The sequence below is a fragment of the Nycticebus coucang genome, chromosome 13 (genome assembly GCF_027406575.1).
Source record: "Nycticebus coucang isolate mNycCou1 chromosome 13, mNycCou1.pri, whole genome shotgun sequence".
In the NCBI taxonomy this organism is placed as follows: Eukaryota; Metazoa; Chordata; class Mammalia; order Primates; family Lorisidae; genus Nycticebus; species Nycticebus coucang.
Genome location: NC_069792.1, coordinates 100,280,870 through 100,296,393, shown reverse-complemented (window position 1 = coordinate 100,296,393; position 15,524 = coordinate 100,280,870). Strand labels below are relative to the sequence as shown.

The 15,524-nt window shown below is 56.7% G+C and overlaps 2 protein-coding genes across 2 annotated transcripts in view; one reads left to right on the top strand and one right to left on the bottom strand.

Annotated features, from left to right (window-relative positions):
• Positions 1-289: 289 nt before the first annotated feature.
• Positions 290-4,157, bottom strand: C13H8orf90 (chromosome 13 C8orf90 homolog). Its single transcript, XM_053558697.1, is given in 3 exon segments — positions 290-422; positions 424-772; positions 4,079-4,157. Coding segments are annotated over 3 exon segments (561 nt in total).
• Positions 4,158-13,487: 9,330 nt separating this feature from the next.
• Positions 13,488-15,524, top strand: part of LOC128563441 (maestro heat-like repeat family member 5) — a 65,401-nt gene continuing 63,364 nt past the window's right edge. The window contains exon 1 of the mRNA XM_053558696.1: positions 13,488-13,567. Within this exon, the coding sequence (XP_053414671.1) occupies positions 13,488-13,567 (80 nt within the window). The remainder of the gene's footprint in view (positions 13,568-15,524) is intronic.

Sequence of the window (15,524 nt, the reverse complement as noted above, 5' to 3'; positions counted from 1 at the left end):
GGGAGGGTGGAGGGCCAGGCATCTTCCCTCTGACCTCCACCCCCAGCATCCAGCCCACTCCAGTGTGCTGTTCTTTCCTTCCCTGCACATTCCAGCCCCATGTGGTGAGCCCAATCCCGCTGCTGCCCAGTGCCCCTGCTGCTTCTCAGACGGTTCTGGCCCAGTGACCAACCTGGACTCAGAGCCCAGGCCCCGGCCGCCCAAAGCCCCACACTTTCTACACTGGGTCGCCAAGGCCTGTGCAGCGAAGCACCGCAGCGAGAGAAGCAGAGGAAGGCTTTATTCGTGCTCAGGGGCTCTGGGGGCTAGGCCAGCCTGGGGGTGCTGGCCTCGGGGCCTGCAGGCCCGGGGAAGGCGCCAGTGGCGGCGGCGGGGCCGGACGCCAGCAGGACGAGGCCGGGCGGCTGCCCGGTGCCCGCGCTGGCATAGCTCAGCGCCAGACGCTCCAGGTGCCGCTTGCGCAGGGCCGCCTGTGCCGTGGCGTGCAGGGGCCGCAGCAGCGCGGGGGGCGACGCGCCGGGGCCGCGCAGCAAGAAGTCGAAGCCTGTGCGGTCGCGAGGGTCGTAGAAGAGCGGCCCGCGGGCCGGGTCGGGCCCCGGCGGCCAGGCGAAGGGGAAGGGCAGCGTGAAGTCCTCGGTGAGCACGCGGATGGCGAAGTCGTCCTCCTTGCCCAGCGCGCGGTAGGCGCGCCCTATGCCGCGGAAGTGCGCCTCCCAGAGCTGCGCGTCCCCGCCGTAGATGTCCGGGAACCGGGGCTCGGGGCCCATCGGACCTAAGGGTGGCGTGGGGAGGGTCAGTGCCACGCAGACCAGGGCGAAGGGGCCGGACAGGCGCAGAAGTGAGGCAGTCTGGAGGGAGCCCCCGAAGGAGCTGCACAAGGCAAACGTTAGACTGGTGATGAAGGGGTGGTGGGATCCGCACTGGTGGGGAACAGCACTCTCCATGAGGTGGAAATGTCTTGAGGTCGTGTACCCTAAGTATCCCCGCTGGGGAGGTGGATGCATAGTCTGGCCAGCCCGGAGACAGGCATCAGGCTCAGGTCACGGGTTCCAATCTGCAGATAGCAGGTTTACGGGCTGTGCAGAGAATGGACTGGGGGCCAGACTCGAAGTCAGGCCAGGTCCTAGTGAGTGTGAAGTGTATAGAGGATGGAGAAAGACTCCACTGGGAGAGGATGAGGACAAACGGCCAGGCCTTGGAGACTGAGGTGGAGCCGCCCCGGGGACCACCTGGCTCCCAACCTGGACACAGCTGCCCTGAAGCAGCACCAAGAGGGAGTCAGGTTGGAAGGCAAGTGTGGTTTGGGGTTACTGGTGGTACCCTGGAAGCCCGTCCTTAGTCCCCACGGGGAGCCCAGACTGCTGGTCCCTGGCCATGCCCAGCCTGGGCTGCTGTGCCCAGCTGCAGGCCCTCGGCTCAGGGAGTCTCCTCCATGTCTCTGTCATTCATCCACCAGCAGATGTGCTTAGCTCTGGGGACACCAGCGTGAGTGAAGCAGCCATGGGCCCTCCTGGAGGGCAAAGTTCAGACAGGAGTGTAGACAGGCCCACCAAAGACATAGGACAAAGACCGGGCAGCTCCCTGGGGGAGGGTGGGGTGGGTGGAAATGGACAAACCTGTACAGGGCTCTGAGCATGAACCCAGTCCCGGGAAGAGGACAACCGCATCAAGTCTGGCTGGCTGGTGAGGAGATAGGCCTTGAACAGGGACGTTTGGGCTGGGCAGGCACTTTCCACTGTGCCACCGCCCCTGGCTCAAGAGCCTCGTGGTCATGACTTTCCTCCCTTCACAGAGACACTAAGCACCTACTATGTGCCATACAGGCACTACACTGGGCATTGGCTCCAGAGACACAAACTTGGGGCTTCTTCCTTCTGCCTTCCTACTCTCCCAGGTCAGCACCTCGGACACAGCTAAGGCAGCTGCTAGTGCCTCCGACCTTGATGGGGGTGGGAATGGCCCTCACTGAGGCTGTGAGCCCTGTGGGCAAGGCCTGCTAGGCCAGCTCAGAGCCAGTCACTCTCACCACTGCGACAGCTAAACCTGCAGGGGCAGAGGTGACATCTCCATCTGCTCAGCCTGTCCTGTCCATCTAGCCCGCTCCTTCCTGCAGCCTTCCCCCATGAACAGCTGGACCATGAACAGCTGGAGGCACAGGGCTGCCCTGGTGTCCCAGCCACAGGCCTGCCCTCCCCCTTAGTGGAGTGGGCAGCCAAGGGAAGGGCCATGCTCTGGGCAGATAGATAAGGGAAAGCTTAGGAGAAGAGGGGGGCTGTGGAGGGGGCCCCCGGGAGAGGAGAGGGCCAGGCCACTGTGCTGCTGCGCCCTACCCCACCCCAGAGCCTGAGAGGAGTGCCACCTTGGGGGCTTGCATTTCACCAGGGGGACTGGGTGACCTTGCAGACAGGTAGAGGGGTAGGGCAGTAGCCAGGGGGCCAGTGCAGCAGCCAGGACAGGGCTGAGAAATGCTTAGACTCTGAACACAACTTGAAGATGGACCCAGCGGGCTCTGCTCCCGTGCCTATAGAGCAGAGGCAGGGAAAAGTAGGGGTAATTGGAAAGTTTTGGCCTGAGCCACCCAAAGGAAGAGGTGCCCTTTTCCAAGATGGGTGGGCTGGGAGAGCAGCAGGCTGGGCTAGGGTCAAGAATTAATCTCCAGACAGGCACAGGAGAGGTGCAGGGGTGACTCTGGGTCTGAAGTGGGTGGGAGCCCAGCTAGAGAGAGACCCTGGAGAGATAGCAGTTAAAGCCACAACACCGATGACATCACGAAGGGTGTGAGAAGAGAAAGAAAGGAGGCCCAGAACAGCTCGGGGTCCCTGAGTGCTGCGGGGGCAGAGAGGGGCACGGGGTCCTGAAGCCAGGCATGGGGGTGGAGACTCTGAGTCATGTGCTGCCCACAGGCACTGCAAATGGAGCCTGAGAAATGACCTCAGATTTAGCAGCCTGGAGGCCAGTGGTGACCTTGGCCAGAGGTGCTTTAGTGAGGCATGGAAATTAAAGCCTGAAGAGAGGGTCAAGAGGGAATGGGAGAGGGTTTGGAGGCAGCAGGGCAAATAACCCACGTGAGGGTTTGCAGAGAAGGAGGCGGCAACCGGAGGGAGGCAGGGTGAACGACAGCGTGCTTTCCCATCCACAGGGTGGTCTGGTATCAGAGGACCTGTCGTGGTGCAGGATAGGGACTGGGGGTGCCAGAGTGTCCACGTGAGGTGGAGGGAGGGAATGGGACAAGAGGATGGGTGGCCTTGGCCAGAGCAGGGCCAAAATGAGCCTGGGGCACAAGTGCAGGTGGGTGGGCACCTGTGGCATCCTCTTCTGATGGCTTCAGTTCCTCAAGGAAAGAGAGAGCAAAGCCAGCAGCTGAGCATGAGGACAGAGAAGCGTGGGGACTTCGCGGAGAGAAGGCACCAGGCCCTTGCTAGGAGAGGCTGGATAGGTGGGAGTGGGGGCAAGGGCCTGAGGTCAGGAGTGAACAAGAGTGGGGCCAGGGAGGGGGTGTGAGGGGCGGCTACCGTGGCAGAGCTGTGGAGGTACTGCAGCTGGTTTTGAGGGCAAGCCGAGAAGGGGCTGCAGCTGACCAGGCCAGGGGGATGGCTGGAGGGAGGACAAGTTACTTGGAGGGGAGGAGTCTGGGGGACTGATGACCAGACCAAGGTCAGGGAAACATCACCAAGGTGAAGACAGGAAGTTGGAGAGAGGGTCCATGAGCAAGGTCCAGGGCCCAGGGCAGCGACTACGGTAAGGGGGGATGGAGGGATGGCTGCCCCTCCAGAGATCCAGAGCAGGGTTTTAGAGAGGCTGGGGCAGGGGAATGATCTGAGAGGGACTCCAGGGAGTGAGAAGAGCCCTGCCTACCTCCAGGCCCAGTAGCCCAGGGGCATCAGGAAGAGCAGTCCCTTCCCTCCGATGGCTATAGGGCAGCAGGCCAGGGAAAGCAGGAGGGGCTGTCAGGGATGGGTTTGATGCCTTCATCCTGGCCCAGTCCTGCTGACACTCTCCTGTGTGTGACCCTTCTGGACGAGGGGCTGAGATGAGAAAACCAAATGTCACTTGCCCCTTTCTCCTCTGTCCCTCTTACCCATGTGTGTCTCACCTGGAGTGGCTACAGGAGGGGGCAGACCTGCTGGACTGGTATCCCCAGAACAGGGGGAAGCCATGTCAGCAGCCCAGGGGTCAGGCTTCTGTGTACCTGGCTGCCCAGGAGACTGGGGGAGGGGTCAGTGGGGAGGACAGAACCCCGCATTTAAAGGGGCCCCACTCTGCAGGGAGCTGGGGCCAGGAGTGGGAGGGCAGTTGGCACCAGTGGGCTCAGTAGCCTGTGCAGACCTCTCATGGGCAACCTTGCAGGCCCTCCCAGCAGCCTGCATCTCACCTGTCCCTGCAGTGCTCCCTTCAGGCCAGCCTCCCCTCTGACCTCCCACTGCACCCAGAAAGCCTTATGGGTTATCCTCGGCCTCTGCTGACTGTCCCTGTACAGGGCAAACAGGACCTGGCATTCAGGCCTCCAGGCCAGCCGCACCAGCCCCCTTTCCTTCTGCCTTGTTCAGGTCAGTCTGGTGGCAAAAGCCCCAAACCGTGCACACTCTCAGGGAAGTCGAGGCCTGAGCCAGCCTCGCCGGCCTGCCTGTCCTGACCTCAGGCATCCCGCAGGTATTCCCAAGGCCCCAGTCCCAAGTCAGAAGCTTCCATCTTCAGCAACTCTGTGGTCTTTGTGACATGGGTCAGATCTGGCTCTTGGCCATGAAGAGCTCATGAGTGTTTGGGTTCCCCCAAAGCGGACCCAAGCATGATCGGGTAGCAGAGATGAGAGGCAGAGGAAGGAACAAAGCCTGTGAGGCACATGGTAACACAGTGACTGCTACAGGGCAGCCTCAGAGCCCTCTCCCCCATTAGGGTGCAGGTGGTGGTGGGTGACTCATCTCTGACCCTCACAAACACTCCTAGAGAAGAATCATTCCTGGACACAAGTGGCGTGCAAAAGGCCCCAGCGGCCAGAAGCATCAGTGCCCCCAGAGGTCTTAGGTGGGGCCCTGGACACCCCAGGAAAAGCCCCCAGCCCCAGATTGTGCCGTGGTTATCACAGGGGTTTGAGTCCTCACAGGTTCTGGGCTGTCTCAACACAGCAACCCAGAGGAATTCATCAGGGATGCCTGGGACTAGCAGGGGCTCACTGAGAGAATGGGGCCTCCCCACCCTCCAGCCTGCATTTCCACACCAGCACATCTTTGTGCAGCAGCCTCTGCCAGGTGCCCTTCCCAAGGCCCACACCACGGCCTCTAGGGCCTGCCTAGCCCTGGCAGGAATCCTTCTCCCCTAGACGAGCCCCACCCTATCTCCTCCCAAAGCTGGGGTACAGGAGGGAGGTGCATCAGAAGCTGAGGTCTGAGCAGGATACTCACTTCCTCTGGGCTGGGCAACCACACTGCCTTCCTGAGCCTCAGTTTTCTGATTTGTAAAATAGGCTGGAAAACAGCCTGCTTGGGGTTAAATGAGGAAATAAAGGTACTCTGAGAATGACAACACAACAAAACTGGGATTCAGCTTGGTCATAAAGAATTCCTACAGCCCTAAGGGCTGGTTTCCCATCACCTTGTGACAGGTTTTTTGTGGTCGAAGAACCTCAGATCTCATGAGGAACTGGGGCTGGGGAAGCCTTTGCAGCCATCTCTGGAATATAAAATTGTGCGTTTTGTCCACTGATGTCAAACTGCAGAGGTGAACTGTGAAATCAAGAATTCCCCTTGTTCCCTAAGAGTGGGGACAGCTCCTTCCTGTTTAGTGTCTTGAATGGGCCCTTCGTCCCCCACGATGTCAGGATGCTGGATGCTCCATGACATGGGAGCCCAGCGTTTCTGATGTCTGCTCCAGCCGCCAGGTCTCAGCCCTCTGCTTCCTTGGCCCCAGCCCCTCAGTGTCAGTGGTCCCAGAACAAAGGTCCCTGTGCCCTGCCCAGCCCCCACCCACCATGGCAGGAGCACAGCCAACCCCTTGGGCCTCAGAGTCAGCCGTGGCAAGTGGGGGCTGCACTCCATGTGCCTGGCATGTGTTTTTCATCTTCCTATGTTCCAGCTACACAGGCCACCCAACACCCACTCTCAGAGCAGGCGGCAGACCCATTTTCCGGTGCGCTCAGGCCAGGCGGCAGTTCTGATGGCACTCAGCTAGTGATTGCGCTGTGTTAATACCAAATGAAGAGCAGTCTGTACTGTGCACACTCCGCAGGCCAGGCACAGGGCAGGCAGTGGTCTCTAACCACATTGTATTAGTCCAGGCGCCATCTAAGCTGCCATAACACAGTGCCCTCAAATATAGCTAGTAAAATAAGACAACATTTTCCTCTGCCATGCAGCATTCCAGCCAGCCAAGGGTTCAAGGGCAGCTCTGCTCCACAGGCCCCTCGGGGACCCAGGCTCCTTCAGCTTGGGCCTCCTCACATCCCAGGATGTGGTCCCCTCATCTGCTCAGTTGAAGTAGACACACACGCCCACTACATCTTAGCCCTGGGGATGGGGTGGACCCGGGCCTGAAATTTCCTATTAAGGAAGATACTGGACACTTCACTCTCAGTTCCAGGGGTGAGAATTTGAATTTGGCCAGTTAGTCTCCCTTGGCTGCAAGGGAGGCTGGGAAATGTCCACACCTGCGTGGCCAAGTGCCCAGCATTTGCAGCATTTGGAGGGACAACTTCAACTTGGCAGCAATAACTCCAACAGAGCTGCTCTGTCTGAATCCCCTGGGCTCCCTGAAGCTGAGGCTTAGTTTCCCAGGGCTGCCGTGACAAGTAACCACAAAGTTGGTGGTTTGAAGTAGTATGACGGGGCCAGAATCAAGGTGGTAGCAGGGCCACACTTCTTCCAGAGGCCCTCGGGGGGGAGTCCTTCCTCTCCTCCTCAAGCTGTCTGCATTCCTCAGCACGTGGCCGCGCCCCTCTAATCTCTGCTCTGCACTCAAACAGCCTCCTCCTCTTTTGTCTGTAGTCAAACCTCCCTGTTACAGGGATACATGTGATTGCATCAGTCCAAGAGAATATCTAAAGATCTTTAATTTAATCACAGCTACAAAGTCCTTTTTTGCCATAAGAGGTAACAATTACAGGTTCTAAGGATTAAAACATAGACATCTTTGGAGCCATTATTCATCCTACCACACACCCTAAAGCAATGATTTGAGGGCAAGTGTTTTGGGGAAGTGACCCCAGACCTCCAGGGAAACCGATGTTTTAAGTAAATGAGTGAGGTATGCCGTGCCTGAAAGGAGGGACAGAGGGTCTGGGCACAGCATATGCCAAGGCCCTGAGGCAGGACAAAGTACAAGCACCTAAGGAACAAGCTGCAGCGGGTGGGAGGTGGGGGAGCTATGCTAGCAGGCAGTGAACTGAGAGAAGGGGCCAGGGCTCTGCCCCTGCCCGGGGTCACAGCCTGACACCCCTGTCTCCTCCACCATGGTTGCACCTCCCTTCTCATCCTGCACTTTTCCCCCCACCTGCTTCCCTGCCGGGTGGAGAAGGGGCCCTCACAAGAAGCAACAGGGCCTGCCAACTGGGGCCGAGTGAACCTGCAGGGAGAGGGGCAATGAGCCCTCTGGACCTGCCCAGCCCCGCTGGCCTCCCTAGACCAAACCCCTCATGGGGCTGCCACCGCCAGGAGTTATTTTTAAAATCTCATTTTCAGAAAGTAGAGGAGAAAGCCTGTTTCGTTTGCTTTGCTTTCCTCCCCCTCATTTTTCTGTGGAAGATTAGGAGGGGGTGTGAGGGAGGAGGGGAGCCCTGGAAGGCGAGGAGTAGGCAGTGTCTGCTTGGGGACCCAGGGCCTGTGCCTGAGCTGCAGATGGGCCCCTCCCTGTTCAGCCTCTGCAGAGGGACAGGACTGAGCCGGAGCCACAGAGAGTGCCCTGCTCCTCACCAAGAGGAGGCCTATTCTGTCCCCAGTGCACACAGGAGGACAGAGGCTCAAAGAAGACAGTGACCCCCTCAGCCCAGAAGTGCTAGAGCCAGATTTAGCACCCAGTGCTCCTGCTTAGGCCAGTGGACAGTGGCCATAGGAGGCCCCAGAGCCGGGTGGGGCGGGGTACGTGCTGTGACTGTAGCTTTTGTTTGTTCTTCCGTGGCAGGAGCACTTAACGTGCCATCTGCCCGAGTCACACGTTTAGTACTATTGACAACAGGTACAAGGCCACGGGGCAGACCTCTGGAACTTCTTCCCGCGTGACTGGAACTTTCCAGCACTGAGCGGCCCCTCCACACTTCCTCTCCCCCAGCCCTGCAGCCCTCCCTCAACTCTGCTCCCATGGGCTTGACTTATTTCACATAGCACAAAGTCCTCCAGGGTCATTCATGTTGTCAATAAGGCAGGTTTCCTTCTTTTTGAAGACTGACTAATGTGCCATCCAGTGTCGACCACATTGTTTATACATTCACCTGACCCCGGGTGCCAAGGCTGTCTCCATAGACATCACCTCCAGGGGTGCGCCCCGCAGTAGGCCTGCTGGTCATGTGGCATTCTGCTTTTAGATTTGAGGCCCCCTGGACTGTTTTTACATATGGCGCCATTTTCTGTCCCTACCAACAGAGCAAGAGGATTCCCTTTACCCTTTGCCTGCTGGGTTTGTTTTTTAATAATAGCTGTTCAAACAGGGATGCGCGAGGTGATCTCTCGCTGTGGCTCTGATTTGTACTTCCCTGGTGATTAGCAGTGCTGAGCACCTTTTCATATACTTATGCACTATTTGTCTGTCTTCTCAGGAGAAATATCTATTCAAATTCTTTGACCACCTTTTAAATGAGTTGTTTGGCTTTGTGTTACTGACAGCAGCGCCTTATATATTTTGGATATTAACCCCTTATCAGTGACTAGGGACAGAAGAAGGTTAAAGGGGCTACAGGGAGGTGGGAAAGAATTAGGGCCTTCTGGAAAAGAAAGTTGGAAAGGGCCCTGAGGTGAAATGAGGAATTTTGAGTGGGTGGGACCTAGTTAACCAAGTACATTGTACTATTCTGCAAAATGTAACTTCCAGGCTGTGACACCTGACCTCTAGCCGAGGAATGATCCACCCATAAAACAGAGATAAGGGTCCCTGGCACAGAACAATGCTGTCACGGTTGCCACAAACATCACCTACCACTGGTAAAATAACAGTTAATTATTATCGATACAGACTAAAGGAAGTTGGTTTTGTGTGGCAACTGAGGTGATCCACAGCCAGTGAAACCAGGACAGCCTGCCTGAAGGCCTTAGAGGAACCAACGGGAATCCTTATAGGTAAATGTAGCGGGGGTCGGGATGAAAACACTTATTTTGGTGTACTGCCTTTGCGTGGGGTCTCCTCTCACTCACAAGAGGGGCCTTTTTCCACTCTCCTAGAAAAGCCTATGCTTATCTATGCTTTACTTTAAATAAAAGCTATACTTCTTTTCCTGCTATATTGGAGTCCTAGCTGCCTCATTTCCCCTCCCCCAGTTCCTTGCTCTCCCTTTGACTAAGCTGAACTTACTAGTTCCGCTGGGTGAACCTAACCAGGTCTACTGAACAGCTCAGAGGTGAACTCTCACCTCTAATGATCAGACGCAGGATTTGCAAATATTTTCTCCCATCCTATAGGCTGCCTTTTCATTTTGTTGTTTCCTTGGCTGTGCAGAAGCTTTTTAGCTTGATGTAGTCCCACTTGTCTATTTTTGCTTGTTTCGCCTGTGCTTTTGGCTTCATATCCAAAAACTCATTGCCAACACCCATGTCAAGCAACTTCCCCTACATTCTTCTAGGAGTTTTACAGTTCCAGGGCTTACGGTTAAGTCTCCTGTGGGGGTGTCAGTATGTCAAGCAAGGCCATCCTGCCAAAGATAGGGGTCTTCAGGGGTATGAAGCTTGCAGCTGGCAGCAGCCAAAGGACCTGGTGGGCGGGCCCCCCTGGAGGAGGGGCACCTCCAGCAGCCTGCCTTCCAAACAGGCCCCCCACTCTGAACCAACCACAGCAAGAATAAAAACTACTGGAGCCCGGAGAAATCAGGGCTGGCTTCACAGAGGAGGTGGCCTGGGGTCTCCAGAGACAAATAGGAAAGTGTAAGAAGCTTCTTTAGGAAAGTGGGAGTGGGACTCATTCTAGGAGGAAGGTGCTGCACAAACCCAGCCACAGAGGGGATTCTTGGGGGGGTGGATTGGAGTGGCGGGGGCTGCCACGTCCCGGGTCAGGCCCCCTCCCCTCTGTGGCAGCAACAGCCTTCTCCCCTACGGCCCCCAGCTGGAAGCAGCTGGAGCTCTCGGTCTACCCACGCCAGGACAGCCCAGGGGTCTGTGGCTGCGGGATGACACCCCACCCCGCCCCACGACGACCCTACTGCTGGTCCCTGGCTGGAGGGCACGTGGGCTAGGCCGCACGCCCCGCCCCCGCCCGCGGCAGCCCTGCCTGGGCCCGCAGCGCCACCTGCTGGCCTCGCGGGGAGGCCCTGGAGTGACTGGGGCCTAGGGCAGCGTGGCAGAGCCGGCGGGGGAGGTGGACACTGAGGCCAGCGGGTAGGGAGGGGTCTGCTGGCCCCACCAAGGCGGCCTAGTTCCCTGGGAAGAGGGTGCTGATGGTCCAGGGGCCTCAACCTGGCCCTGGACTTGGGTCTGGGGAGCCTGAGTTTGAGACCCGTTTCCACCACTGAGTGCTATGTGACCACCAGCTGGTTCCTGGCCCTCTCTGAGCTTCATCCCACTCCCAGGGTAGTAGTCAGCACACCTGGCTCCTAGGCTGCTGTGAGATGCAAGTGGCCCCAGGCAGGGAGCCTGCATGCAGCAGGGGTTGACAGTGCTGCCTGGCTCCCTTCAGGCTCCTGGGGTAACAGGTGCACAGCACCATCAGCCACGGCACCCTGACATCCATTTCCAAATGCAGGGAGGAGTAGGGACAATGCAAGGGCCATACCCCAGACCTCAGTAGGTGTCCCTCGCCAAGGTCCCCTGTGGTGCCCCATTAGGGGACTCAGACCTCTCCTTGCAACCACGCCCCCCGGGACACTGCAGAGACAGAATACTCACTAACTCCAGCTACCCAGGGCTTGCTGCAGGCTCCCCTTACCTTCAAATGTGTTCTCTCAGGGGAAATATCCCTCACCATAATCCAGGAAAGAGGCCGTCTGAGATGTTCAGGGAGACAGGAAGGCCTAAAAAGTCTTGGGAAGGTCTGTAGCCAGGGCTATGAAGGACTCATCCCTCTGGGCATTCCGTCTCCTACTATCCCTTCCTGCGTCTCCCTCCTGCCTCTACCGCCAGTCCTAAGAGATGTGGCAGCCCTGCAGGACCCCACTTCTCACCCCAAAGCCTTGCTCTCCTCTCCAATTCCACATTCCCAAGAGATGGGAAATGACCAGTCCATCTGGCCCAGCCAGCCTAGTAAACAGTTCTCAACCAACTGTCCACTGACTTGCAGTGTCTGTCAATTCCTGCAGTGTAAATACCTCCACCATGGCTGATTTCAAGCCACCTGTGAGATGTCATGGAGCACAGAGCTGGGGAGACATGTTCAATGGCCACCATCGTATGGTATTTCCACCACACAGATACAGTAGATCTGAATCATCTCAAAAGCATAGATCATAGTAAAATGCAGCCAAATAATTAGGAAGTGAGGAGTTTACAGTATTTATTACTTTTGCTTTTAATATAATCCATTTAACTATAAGTTTCAATGATTGTATTTCAAACTTCCTAGAAATTTAGGGATCAGTCTACAAGGTGGCATGGGCTACTCCAGCCACTGGCCAGCAGCACTTTGCAAAGTGACCACCAAGGTATGTCCTGCAGGCATGGAGAGACAGCTCTCAGGGAACCAGGGGGGCTCAGGGGCTTTGCTGGATGGGCTACACAGTGACCCTCTGTCATGAATGGATTTATAGACTCAGGTTTTAACAATCCCCTTCATGGTGCAGAAAGGACGGGAAAATATGAGTTAGGGGTCTCCAGGCTTGGGCTACTACAACAATACCAGAGTAGGTAGTTTATAAACCAGAGAAATTTATTTCTCACAGTTCCAGGGGCTGGAAGTCCAAGGTTAAGGCACTGGCAGTGTCAATGTCTGGTGAGGGCCTTCCTCCTGGTTCTAAGACAGTTGTCTTTATTGTGTCCACAAATCATGAAAACTATCACATTTTCCCTGGAAAAGAATGTGCATTAGTTATCTACAGATATGTAACAAGTGACCCCTAAACCTTAGCAGCTTAAAATAGCACCATTTAGCATCTCGGTTTCTGGGGTCCAGGAATCCAGAAATCCAGGCATGGCTCAATGGAGTCTTCTGCCTCAGTCTCTCCCAAGGCTGCAGTCAGGGTGTTGGCTGGGGCTGGGCTCCTGAGGGTCAGCTTCTGAGCTAATTCATGTGGCTCCTAGTGGACTTGAGGAACTTATTTCTTTGCTGGCTGTTGGCCAGAAGCTATCCTCAGTCCTATGCCATGTCCTGCCTCCCATCCTCGGGACCTCACCCATCCCCAGTCTCCAGCACAGTCCTCATTACTCTACAAAAACAGCTGGCTCATCTGTGCCCTATACTTCCTGCACACACTGATCCCTTCCAGGTCCCCGCCTGGACAGCCCCTTACCTGCCAGGCTACCACCTCCACTGCTCTGGCCTCCTGCTGAGCTTCCTGCACTGCAGGGTAAGGGGGAAGTCCCAGAACACCCCAAGGCTGAGCACTGAGGCTTCTCCAGACACTTGGCACTGAGGTGTCTCCAGACACTTGGCCCCATCACCAGCAATGACATCATGCAGTGTCACTCTGCAGAGATGCCCCTGGGCTGGGCAAAGGCCACTTGGTTTGCCCACAATTCTGGCACTGGAATCACAATGACACCCCAGCCTGCCAGGCACTGTGCTAGGTTGTCACCCCTATCCTCTCACTAACCTAAAGAGTAGCCCATGAGCTAGGACAGCAATGCTCCCATTTTATAGATGGGAAAACTGAGGCATGGAGAGGCGAGTCACCTGTACTAGGTCAGTAGAGACAAGACTTGACGGCTCCAGGCACCCTACCCAGCCCCACATCCTTGCTTCTGTTCTTGGGGCTGGAGAGGGCCCGGAGGCATCTGGCTGCAGCACCCAGAGGGGAGTGCAGCACATCACAGATGCTCAGACCCAGGCCTGAGAGGGAATCAGCTGCAGCCCTGCGGCATCCATCAGCACAGGGACCTGGGTTCATCAAACAAACAGCCCAAGCTGGACCTGTGAGTCTCACAGGAGGCAAGAGGCTCAGAGAAGGAAGGGAGAGGCCCAAGGCCTCACTGAGGACACAAGTATACACATGCATGTGCACACAGGCACCCACATGCACATGCCAGTCCCAGAACACAGACTGTGTCCCTGGAAAGGATGCTATGGGCACTGGAACCATTGTGACCTCAGGGTGAGGTCAGGCCCGACACAGTGGGGGAGGGGCAGTGCCCAGAGATAGGGCCTGCCCACGGGCATTGAGGGCAGAGCTGTCAGTGGGGGCCAGTGGGTCCTCCACACCGCATCCAACCATGGACAGGAAACCTTTTGAAAGGCCACGCAGCTGCACCTCGACGGGCAGGCCATCGTCAGCCCTATCCCACAACCCCAGGTCAGCTCAGCCCTGCCAGGGAACACAGTAGAGGCCGAGGGACCCTGCCCTCTCCCTCACTGGTGCCCTGGTCCCATCTTTTAGGACAGCATCCCTCTGAGGGGCATCTTGGCAGAACCCCAAGCCCTGTGTGGAGGAGGGAGGGATCCTGACTCGGGAGTAGCCTCTGAGGGGTATGGGTGGGCCTCACCTTGTGAGGACTGGGGTCTACCGCATGCCCAACATGTGAGCTGGTGAGTGGATGGATGGACAGACTTTCCACCTGCTGAGGGAGTGAGATGACACTACAACCAGTGCTCCTGAGGGGGCAGAGGGGAACGGAATGAAGGGAAGTTCCTCTACAACCTTCCAGGCCTCCCGGGAGCTCCCAATGTTCCCAGAAACCCAGCAGCAAAGGGCAGCCTCACCTTCCTGTGTCTGACAGGCAGTCAGAGGCAGGTCCAGCCAGGCCCCTCTGCCTCCTCTGACCCCCCAGCCCAGGGGCACCCCTTCTGTGGAGGGCTGGGAGCAGGATGTGCTGTCCAGGCCCAGGATTCCATGTCATGATCCATGTCACTGCAGACTGTTGCAGGAGCATCTTGGTACCTGCCTGTGAGCTGGGATATTTTGGGCCCCATGCAGTAGCTCTGTTTGAGTGTTGGCAGGCCTGTCTTCTCTGCCACAGTTTGCAGAGGTTCTAAGCCGAGAAAGCACTTCCCGCCGCAGATGTTTGCTAATAGTGTGTTTGCAACATCTTTCTATTTTTAAAAATACATTTAACACTGGAGGCTGCAGGGGCCATGATGTGGGTGTGGGGAGGTGAGGTAGGGACCTTGCTGGAGCCCATGGCCCTCACTGTGACCATCACCACGTCCGAGGCAGGCCAGGCTCCAGCCCCAGCCAACAGGAGACCCTGGAGAGTCAGCACCTGCCAGTCTCGGTCTGGAAGGCTGGACTTTCCAGGGGCAGGGAAGCAGCCAGTTTTCCGAGAGGCCACAGGAAGGAGGCTTTCAGGAAAGGCAAAGTGCATACTGACCCTGCCAAGGCCAAGCAAGAAGGCCTGGAAGGGGGGCGGCGCCTGTGGCTCAGTCGGTAAGGCGCCGGCCCCATATACCGAGGGTGGCGGGTTCAAGCCCGGCCCTGGCCAAACTGCAACCAAAAAATAGCCGGGTGTTGTGGTGGGCGCCTGTAGTCCCAGCTACTCGGGAGGCTGAGGCAAGAGAATCGCTTAAGCCCAGGAGTTGGAGGTTGCTGTGAGCTGTGTGAGGCCACGGCACTCTACCGAGGGGCATAAAGTGAAACTCTGTCTCTAAAAAATAAAAAAAATAAAACAAAAAGAAGGCCTGGAGGGCCTCCTTGGAGGTGCCTCAGCCCTGAGACTCCAAGAAATAGCAGAACCCCACAGCCTCCAGGTCCTAGCTCATCATCAATGGTGGGAGGTGATATATGAGGCAGGGTTAGGCAGCGGTAAGGGCAGTGAGAACAGAAGCTCCATCCCTGTCTGCAGGAGGCTGTGTCCAGCTGGGATGAGTGTCACTATTCTAACGATGCCTTCATTCATTCATCACTAATTCATTTATTAAACCATCCAACACACACACACACACACACACACACACGCACTGGAACCTTTTGGGAAAGCTTTATCCAAATGGCATGTTAATGGCCAGGACTTCCTGACCAGGAGGAGTTCCTGGCAGGATTGAACTGACCTGGGATTATGAGACATAGTTGATGACATCCTACTTTCCAAAGCGTGAGTATGGGTCTTTCAGAACGCCACCTGTCTATGGGTTGGAGGATCCCTGTCCCTCCTTGAATTCTCCACTTTGTGGCCCCAGCTGGCAGTGCAGGGATGTGAGCCCCACAAAGAAAGGGATTTCTGTGTTTTTTGTTAACTAACAAATCCCCAGGCCTTAGAACAGTACCTGGCACATAGAGGCACTTAATAAATACTCAGCAAATGAACAAAAGCAAG